Source organism: Condylura cristata, unplaced genomic scaffold, assembly GCF_000260355.1.
Source record: "Condylura cristata isolate star-nosed mole 26May11 unplaced genomic scaffold, ConCri1.0 scaffold00006, whole genome shotgun sequence".
NCBI lineage: Eukaryota > Metazoa > Chordata > Mammalia > Eulipotyphla > Talpidae > Condylura > Condylura cristata.
The window spans coordinates 1,989,377-1,998,962 of NW_004567107.1; the positions used below are offsets into that span (position 1 = coordinate 1,989,377).

Consider the following 9,586-nt stretch of genomic DNA (forward strand, 5'->3'; position numbering starts at 1 on the left):
GGCCTCTGATGGGCCAGGCCCGGGCAGGGGCCGCTTTCCCGAAGCCGCGTCCGGGAGGCTGCGAGGAGGCGGGAGGCCGCGGGGTTGCCGGGAGGCGGGACGAGGCTGCAAGACCTTGGTCGGGGGAGGGACCGGGCTTGCTCCGGGTCGGGGGCCCAAGAAAGCGCGCGTGGAGCGGTTGGAAGGGAGGGCAAGGGCGGCGGGAGGGTGCTCTTGGCGTCTGGTACTGTTTTGTGCGGGAATGGCCCTGGGCGGGGAGGGAGACCTGGTCAGCTGCGGGGGTTACGGCCAGGACTCCAGGCTCGGTATTTGTCGTGCTGTTAAGGGGAAGGATGTCCTAAAGGAACTCTGCAGAGTTTTGTGGACACCGCCCCTTTTTAAGCGCGGCTGAGGGCCCACACACAGGCAGCCCATTTCACACTGGGGTGCCCTGCAACAGTGCCATTCTGCTTTCTGCTGCTTTTTTCTCTGAGGGCTAATCTGTAAAGTGCTTTGTAGACACACAAGTCATTAACAGTTTTCCCAATAGGAACAACATGGAAGGAGAACCAAGCTGCCTGGAAGGCCACACTCCCCATCTTGCCAAGAGAAAGAAAAAGCATTCTGTCCATAAGGAAGGGCATCACAGGCACCCCCACAAAGGTGTCAGAGACCCACTCCTAGCAGAGGAGCTGCCTCACACAGCCAAGAGTCAGAAAAAGAGGAAGCGTTTGCAGGATCTCCTTTCTCCCACACTGGAAATCCCAGAGCCCTGTGACGAGACCGAGCAGGTCACGGCCATGTCTCTGCCCAAAAAAAAGAAAAAAAGAAGAACCAGTGTCATGGGTGTAGACGATGCAACGGGCGTGACCTGTGTCCTGGTGGATCAGGAAAACACAGAGAACCCGTGGAAGAGCTTGGAAAAGGATGTCGATGTGGTTTACATTGATGCCAGTCAGCAGCAAAAGGCGCCAGAGAAGCTGAAGGCCGTCAAGCCACTTCCGCTTACTGAGTCACAAAAGATCCGGGCAGAAGAAGAGTGTGATGCCGTAAAGGCAAGAAAGCATAAAAAGCATCGGAAGAAAGTCGCCTCCCACAAAACTGGCCAAGAAAACCCCCGTGGAGGCCTCAGCCTGCCCGTGTCCACATCACCCCAGCAGGAACCCCTGCTGCCTGGGGGTCCAGGTGGTGAAATGGCACCATTGCTGGTGTCACCTAAGAAAAGCAAGACTAAGAAAAAAAAAAGAAAAATTTCAAAGAATCAGGAGGGTGACGTGAGGGTCAGGCCTGAGAGTCCTGAGCCGCTGTGCGTGGAAGCATTGTCAGCAGCCGGTGAGGCTGGGGCCGAGGGAGGGGGAGGCAGGAAGGAGCCCAGGAGTCAAAAGAAAAAGCGGAAGAAGAGGAAGCAGGGGTCTGTTGCGGGCATCCCGGCAGCGGGTGATGACGAGCGCTGGGATGGTACAGCCTGGGGCCCTCCCGGAGGTGCTGGTGCCGGGTGTGGGCCCAGTGTGAAGCCCAGGCCAGAGGAGCAGAGCCCGGCCGGCTGGCAAGAGGCGCCAAGGTGAGTGAGAGTGTTGTGGGTGCCGATCTTGTACCATGAGGGGAACCTGCAGGGCAGTGCAGCGTGCGCCGACCCCCCTGGGCGTTAGCCTCCTCGCCACGTAGGTAAATGAGGGGCCCCTGTAGATTTCCACTCAGCATGATTTTGGTCCTGAAAGTCTCTGACAAAGTTTTAAAAGGCGTTTTAGCACCCAAAAAGCACCTTTTGTTTGTCTCTGCATAGGGATCAAGGAAAGGAAAGGATTAGTGTGTTTTTTTAAAAATATTTTATTTATGCATATAGAACTGGGGTACAGTCCAGAAGTGCAGGGTTTGAGAGTCTTCCCCAGAGGCAGTGGAGCAGAACAAGCAGATGGACTGAAACACACTGCCGAGGGGAGCAGCGGGGAGCAGCGGGGAGACGGAAGAGGTCTGCTGAGCCCTGTGGGTCCCTCCTTGGTCAGGGGCCGAAGTCAGGCTGCGGGGCTGTGGACAGCTTCCCAGTGCCGAGACTGTAACCCCTTGTGCCACCAGGGAGGCCCCGAGAAAAGGATTAGACGACCTGGAATGTGACAGGACAGGGACAAGTGTAAGTCAGGCACTTCCCAGTGCCGTTAGCTGGTGTGGTCACACAGAGCATTTGTAAAAACCATTTTGTTTCTGTTTCTACGGCCTGGGGCAGAGGCTCTTTCCCTTTTTACTCAGTGTCTTTCTTCTCTGTTGTTAAGTTGTCCTGTTTCATGCAGATTTGAAGGGGGGTGGCCCTTTCAGGGGCTGTTGCTCTCACAGAGCCCTCCCGCTGTCCTCACTTAGTCTCAGCTCGCAGCTGGGCTGGCCTGGCCGTGGCCCCTGGGTGCTATGGGCCCCTGGGTGCTGTGGGCCCGTTGTAGAGACATCTGAGCTGGCTTTGCCCTGTATCTGGTCTACACGGCAGCCAGTGCTGGAGCGTAGGCGACAAGGGTCCGAGTGTGGCCTGCGTTAGTGGTAGACACCGGCAATGAAGGGAAGGGGACAAAGTAGCCATTTCGAACTGACCATGCAACCCCTGAGTAGCTGGCTCTGTAATTAGTAACCATGGTGTTGCAAAGTTTAACTCCCCAGGCTCTTTGGGAAGGAGGTGTCTGGCTGTTACCAGCAACCTCTGAGGAGCCGCCTTTGTAATTAGTAGCCATGTTGTTGCAAAGTTTAACTCCCGGGGCATTCCTGAGGGGCTGTCTGGAAGAAAGTGGCTTAGTTAGAGACACCCACAGTGCAGAGAGAGTGCAACACTGTCGGGATGGCTCAGAGCCAAGTTAGCACAGGCGAGGCCGCTTAAGAGAGTCTCCAAGGCTCTCACATTAGGGCCCCCCCCAGCTTAGAGCCTGAGGATGAAGAGGATTGCGCCCTAGAGTCCAGAGGCGCCGAAACACCTCCCTGCTTGGACGACTCGAGAGCCTCTGACGGCCCGGACGTGGACGTGGGCTTGGACTCCGCCACCAGGCAGCTGCAGGAGTTCATCCCCAGCATCAAGGACCGCGCCGCCACCACCATTAAGCGAATGTACCGGGACGACCTGGGCCGGTTTAAAGAGTTTAAAGCACAGGGTGAGCTGGGGGGACTTGGGGGTTGTGCGAACGTCCCGTGGGGCAACTCACACCCGACCTCGGGGAGAAGGTCAGGCTGGTGGCCTAAGAAGCGTCCTCGCGGGAGGCAGCGGGTGGCACGGCTCTGCCTCCCCGGCCGCCGTTTCCCGGCCTGTGGCGGAACGCGGGCACTGTTGTCCTCTGCTCAGCTGCCGGGGGAGGCCCGGAAGGTGGGGCGAGAAGAGCTCTGTTGACAGGACAAAGCGAGGGCGACACAGCGCTAGAGCAGTGTTTCTAGAAGGAGCTGTTCTCCGCTGGCAGCTTAGTGAGCGTGTAGTTCGTGAAAGATAGCGGAAGCAAGTCTGAGACCACAACATGCCGTCAGGCCCAGAGCAAGCCGAGGCGGGCCTGGGGTGCCCGCCGGCCGGGGCCCTCGGCGGAGCGCCCTGTGTGAACTTTGCCTGAACGTGTGTTCCTTTTTAATATCAAAACACGATGTTTTCAAGAGAGACTGATGGCCTAGGAAGGCCACTGGGCCAGGTGACCAGGGCGGCTTTGGGAGAGCGGCGCGTGGAGCTCAGACCCGCCTCAGCAGGAGGCTCGCGCTGGCAGCGCCCGGTGCTCACTGCGGCAGACCACGTGGTAGGTTTGTGTTTATTCATGATATTCTCCCTCCCACCCCCAAATCCTAGGTGTCGCTATTAGATTTGGCAAGTTTTCTGCAAAGGAAAATAAGCAGTTAGAACAAAACGTGCAAGAATTCCTGTCCCTAACAGGAATTGAGAATGCGGACAAGCTGCTGTACACGGACAGATACCCGGAGGAGAAATCCGTCATCACCAACCTGAAGAGGAAATACGCATTTCGGGTGCACATTGGTGAGTGTAGCCCCCCCGTGCCAGCCGTCAAGGAGGCATCCTGGGTGAGGAGTGGTGGCCGGCGGTGAGCGCGCTGAGGGCGTCACCCCGCTGCGTCCCCCCCCCCAGCATGTACATGCCCCCGAGCGTAATGCCGGCCAGGTCTTCTGCCGAGTGAAATAAGCAGCATCTCGGTTGCCTCTTTCGCTTCCTGCAGGCCATGGTGGAGGCCCGGGCCCTTTCCTGCTCCACCTGGGCGCAGCCCAGGCCCCGGGGCCTCCGAAGCCCAGTGTTTTAGGGGCGTCTGCGTGGCGCAGCTGAGCTCTCCTGGAGGCATGCCTCAGGCCTGTGAGCTGCACCGTGTTCCAAGAGGAGATCTCAGGGGTGTTCTGTGGGGCGCACAGGGGAAATGGCAGTGAGCCCCGAGGAGGTTCTACAGAAGGTGGCATTTCTCCTCTCCCCGAGGACGGCTGTCACCCGTCCCCACCTTGACGTGCTTGCCCCTTCGTGTGAAAATTGCTTTGCCCCCCACGAACAGTCCAGAAGCGGGTCTCTGTACTAAGCACGGAGCTCTGCGGAGAAGCGGGATCTTGCGCTCCGCGAGACAGCTTTCTGCAGGGCGCTGAAGTCCCGGGTCCTGGGACGTGGGTGTGCCCCAGGGGCAGTGTGCCTGCTTCCTCTGTGACCCTGATGCCACCGGGTGCCGTGGTCTCTGTGCACCTGACTGTCTCCCTTCTGACTTCAGGTAAGGGCATTGCCCGGCCCTGGAAACTCGTGTATTATCGAGCAAAGAAGATGTTTGATGTCAATAATTACAAAGGCAGGTAAGAAAACAGCCCAAGCCGGGGGCAGCGCGCCCCTTGGCCTTGCTGACATTCTCAGTGGAAACTGTTCGTGGCAGAGCACAAGTTCAGGCAGTGGAGGTCGTCGCGTGACAGCAGAGGGTTCCATTGCGTAAGGGAACCTAGACGTTATTTTCTTAATCTCGGCAAGACCCGGATTACTTCCAGAAAGAAACTGCGAGAAATCATGATTCTATTTATTTTTAAAGATTTATTTATTTATGCACACAGAACTAGGGTACAGGCCAGAGTGCAGGGGTGGTGAGAGGTTTCACCAGAGAGAGAGCGGGGAGCAGAACAGGCCGACTGACAGAGTGCACTGCTGAGGGGAGCAGCGGGCGGGTCAGGAGAGGTCTGCCGCGCCCTGTGGTCACCTCCGGGGCAGGCGGGAATCGAACTCATGCGGAAGTGGCTTTTTAGCTTCTTAGTGCTGTGCTTTAACCTGCTGCGCCACCAGGGAGGGCTGAAATCATGATTCTTTTTGGGGTTTTTCTGTTTTTTTTTTTTTCCTCCACCCCCTCCATGTGCCAATTTTCACAGAACTCCCCTGCAATGAAAACAAGGAAGCTGAAGATGCCAAGGCAAGCCAGCCCAGCGCCAGCAGTGTCCCCACAGGGGCCAGGCCTGGGTCTGGGGTCCGGTCAGCCCGAGGGAGTGAAAGCCAGTGCAGGACAGGGTGGGGGCAGAGGCTCGCCCTCTTCGGCCCAAGGGGCTTCTGCACCAGGGACCCCCAACAGGACCAGAGTCTGAGAAGTGGTATTGGTTGGCCTGGAAAAAGAACAGCTTCCTGTGGGCTTCCGGGAACTGGACCCCACGTTCCTGCAGACCAGACCTGGGCCCGGCTCTGGATGAGGCGTGGGCGGCCTGGAAACGGTCTGTGTGCCCGCTTGGCCTGAGGCACTGGTGCCCCGCTGTCCTGGAGCCACTCAGGGCACGCTTGTCAGCCTTCCTAGGGAGCTGCCTTTGTGATGCCGCTCGAGCGGCGGCAGTGGCAGAGAGGGCTCTTTCCTCACTCGGACATTGAGGTGTTTCACCTGGAATGCACGCAAGCCTTCCAGCGCGCTTCTCAGTTCTTTGACATTTGTTTCCGCGGACAGCCGGGGCCCCTTCGGTTCCGTAGGTAGCACTGCGTGGTCGGGCGCAGCCGCCGCACCCCTATAGGATAACTGCTGGCGGGCAGGCGTCGGGCGCTGTGCTGTAGCAAGCCACAGCACCTGCCCGCAGGAGCCCCCAGCATGCTGCCCGTCAGGGTGGCCCCGGCCCCCGGCAGCCGGGCGCAGAGTCGTCCAGTGGCAAAGGGCCGAAGTGCCTGTGGCTCTAGACGTCTGGTGCCAACAGCGGGCGAAAATGCCTCCTTATCCTTAGGGTGCCCATCCATGGAGAGGTGATGGCATATTCAGGCCTTTTAGTTCAACAAACTATATTGCTCAGTTTTTTTTTAAGTGTGCTTCCACGTGAGCACCGGGAAGTCTCGGGGCAGCCGGCTCAGGTTTCTGTTGGCCCCGCTGGTCTGGAGGAAGAGACATAAGCCAGGAGCCCCACAGATCCATGCTTGGAGGGGTGCGAGTGCAGGCTGCTTCTTGGGCGCCCTGAGCGCAGGTCTCCAGGGAGCGGGTACGCTGAGGCTGAGGCCGAAGGGCTGAGCGCTCCTGGGCACCAGCCGCTCTGCGGGGAGGCGGAGCCAGGACTGGGGCTGAGGGGTCCCGGCCTGGACACAAGTTCGAGGTGCGTGGGTTACGGTGCGGTGTGACGCCTGTCGGGGGTGGGTGCGAGATGAGCCCTTGACTCGTGGCTCTGACCTGGTCTCACCCACCCGGGCCCGGGCAGCGATGGGGCTACGGGATGAGCGCCGCTGACACGATGTGCTGGTCACGGCTGACCGACGGGGCTCCCGACCGCTAATCCCGCCCCCGTCGTCACAGCCCGCTGCTGGGGGGGCAGCCGAATCCGCCGTGACGGGCTGTGGCGGGCTGTGACGGGCTTTCCCTTTCGCTCAGGTACAGCAAAGGCGAGCTGGAGAAGCTGAAGATCTACCACTCCCTCCACGGGAACGACTGGAAGAAGATTGGCGAGATGGTGGCTCGCAGTAGCCTCTCGGTGGCCCTCAAGTTCTCCCAGATCAGCAGCGGTAAGCACTGCCTCTGGCGCCCACGCCCAGGCCGTGGGGTTGAGGCCGCAGCCCCCGCCCTGGGGCCGAGGGGGCCTCCGGTGGCTGGTCTTTTAAAGTTCTTTTACAGTCTAGATTTTTTTTTTCTTGGAAATTTCTGAATTTTGAAATATTGAAGTTATGGGGGTGGGGGACCAGCCAAAGATAGGCGCGGGCTGCCGGTTCCAGGACTGTGGGCTGTCGACGAGGGGTGAGCGCCCCACGGAGGAGGGCTGCGGGAAGTCCCCACGGGGGCCGTGTTGGTGTCGTGGCGGCTGGGAGCGTCACGCTCAGAACACGGGGGTGGGGGGCGCTGTGCGTAGTGTCGCCGACATCCGTTTGCCCCGTGAGGCTGCACGGTGCCCGGATGCGCACGTTCCTCTCGCAAGCCGCTCTGCCAGCACGGGGCTCGTGTTGTGTTTGCGCGGTGTCGCCCGCAGTTGGCTGAAGGGTCGAGACCCGCGCAGCTTAGAGCTCCTGGCACCACCCAGGGACTGTGCTGGCATGTCTGGGTGTCCCAGCGCCCAGAGCTGTTGCTTAGCGCTCACGTAGGGCCGTGGGTGCGGACAGACGCCCCTCGACAGGCGCCCGTCAGCCGCATCCGGGCGTGAGGTTCTGTTTGAAAGGACTTGCTTTATGTCCATAGATCGAAATCACGGCACTTGGAGTAAGGCGGAGACCCAGAAGCTAGTCAAGGCCGTCGAAGAAGTGATTCTGAAGAGAATGTCTCCCCAGGAGTTAAAGGAGGTGGACTGCAAGCTTCAGGAGCACCCCGAAGGTTGCCTGTCCATCGTCCGGGAGAAGCTTTACAAGGGCATTTCGTGGGTGGAGGTGGAGGCCAAGGTGGAAACCAGGAACTGGATGCAGTGCAAGAGCAAGTGGTGAGTCGGTGTCCAGCCCCTGCAGGGTGGACGGCTGCTGCGGCGCCCCGGGGCCCTCTGTCAAGGGGAGCACTCACGGGGAGGTCACCCTGGCCGACCTCACTTGGCACGCGTCTGGCCCTGGGTGGTTTATGACGTCCTCACGCAGACGTGATCCTGTCCGTACTGAATACCGACCGCGGGTCTCCAGTCCGTCCCTTTCTAGGCCTCTGGTCAAACCAGGTGGCATCTGTCTGCCGGAGGCGGCGGGCCGTGGGCTCTGCTTGGGCGCAGCACAGGTCGTGCCGTAGCGGGCCGTGGTGGTGGGGGCAGTGAGGCGCCTCGCGGCCTGATGCCGCTTCCCGGGAGCCGGGGGCCCGGCCGCCCCCGGCCCGTGGATGCTACCGTGACTGAGCGTCTAGGAACCGGGGGCATCCAGCCTTGGCAAAGTTTCGGCTCGGTGCTGAAACCAGATTTGCAGACCGATAGCCTGGCCGAGAAGTTCAGTGTGAACGTGGCAGGCCCAGTGAACTGAGCGTGTAAATGCCAGTCGGCGAGGTCCAGTCTAGCCTGCACTAATAGCATCCTGCCCTCTGCGTTCACTGAGGTGCTGCTGGGCTTGGGGACGAGCAGAAGTGTCTGTGGCCTCTTACCCCCGGCTCTGTGTGGGGTTATTGTCGTGAGTTATTCAGAATAAAGTGGTTTTCTTCAAAAAAAAAAAAAAACAACCCAGCAAGTGTGACTGACCCCGGGCCTCTGGCGCTGGCCATCTTGTGCTGGGCCAGCTGGAGCACGGGCCGCCCGACCGGGCGGGGCTGACGCGCAGGACGGGCGCTTTCGAGGCCTCTTAGGCTGCGGCCGCTCCCGCCTCCAGCGGCCCCGAGCGGGCTCAGCGACTAGTGCTCCCGAGGCCGGTGTCCGGCCACGGTGTGTGGGAGTAAGAGCAGCGTGCGTTCTGGCTTTTCTTTTTAAACGGTCGGGAAGAAGCGGCCCCTCCGCTGCGTCCCTTCTTTCGCGTCTGCGGAACGCCCCTTTGTTACCCCACCTGTAACAATTTCTCTTACGGAGATCAGCGCTGAGCCCCTCGCAGCCTCCGTCCAGCTCCAGCGCCCATCAGCTTCCTCCCGTTTTACTTGTCCTTTCCCACCGCCCCCTAGGTAAGTGCACAGTGTGGGTATGGACTGTTGCTGAGCTGCAGAAGTTACAGAGTGAGGGGCCTGGGGCCTCCCCGGCGGCCTAGGGGCTCGTCTCGGCGCTATCGCCGCCGGGTTGAGTCCAGTCCCCGGCCAGGGAGCGACCCCCAGGGCGCGGCGGACCTCTCCTGTCCCCGCTGCCCCCTCAGCAGTGGACTTCGTCAGTCTGCCCGATCTGCGCCCCACGCTGTCTCTGGGGCGTCCTCTCACCCCCTGCACCGCTGGCCTGCACGCCAGTTCTGTACACACACATTTACAAAGCTAGAAAGTGGGTCTGAATGAGGGAAATTCAGGTGAGAAAAGTATAGAAAACCTGCCTGGAAGCCTTTGGAGGTGAACTGTTTTCCTTTCTTTTGCCCTAGGACAGAAATTCTCACCAAGAGGATGACGAACGGCCGGGAAGTGTACCGTGGCGTTAATGCCCTGCGGGCCAAAATCAGCCTGATCGAAAGGTGCGGAGGCGGCAGGCGCGCGAGCTGCCTCCCTGCGGGCGCTCGGCAGGTCCAGGCGCGCGGGGCTGCCTCCCTGCGGGCGCTAGGCAGGTCCAGGCGCGCGTTGCTCTCTGCTCAGTCATCCCAGGTGTTCGCTGGCCTTGCCCGTGTGTGACT

General features: G+C 60.2%; 1 protein-coding gene across 2 annotated transcripts in view; it reads left to right on the top strand.

The window, feature by feature from the left end:
• TTF1 (transcription termination factor, RNA polymerase I) overlaps nt 1-9,586 on the top strand; it is a 14,539-nt gene that overhangs the window by 335 nt on the left and 4,618 nt on the right. The window contains exons 2-8 of one of the 2 annotated variants that reach the window (XM_012721589.1): nt 530-1,540; nt 2,872-3,101; nt 3,773-3,958; nt 4,683-4,761; nt 6,777-6,907; nt 7,572-7,806; nt 9,341-9,430. In XM_012721589.1, the coding sequence (XP_012577043.1) occupies nt 537-1,540; nt 2,872-3,101; nt 3,773-3,958; nt 4,683-4,761; nt 6,777-6,907; nt 7,572-7,806; nt 9,341-9,430 (1,955 nt within the window). In that variant the 5' untranslated portion in view covers nt 530-536. The remainder of the gene's footprint in view (nt 1-529; nt 1,541-2,871; nt 3,102-3,772; nt 3,959-4,682; nt 4,762-6,776; nt 6,908-7,571; nt 7,807-9,340; nt 9,431-9,586) is intronic. The other variant, XM_012721590.1, reaches the window with a different exon arrangement.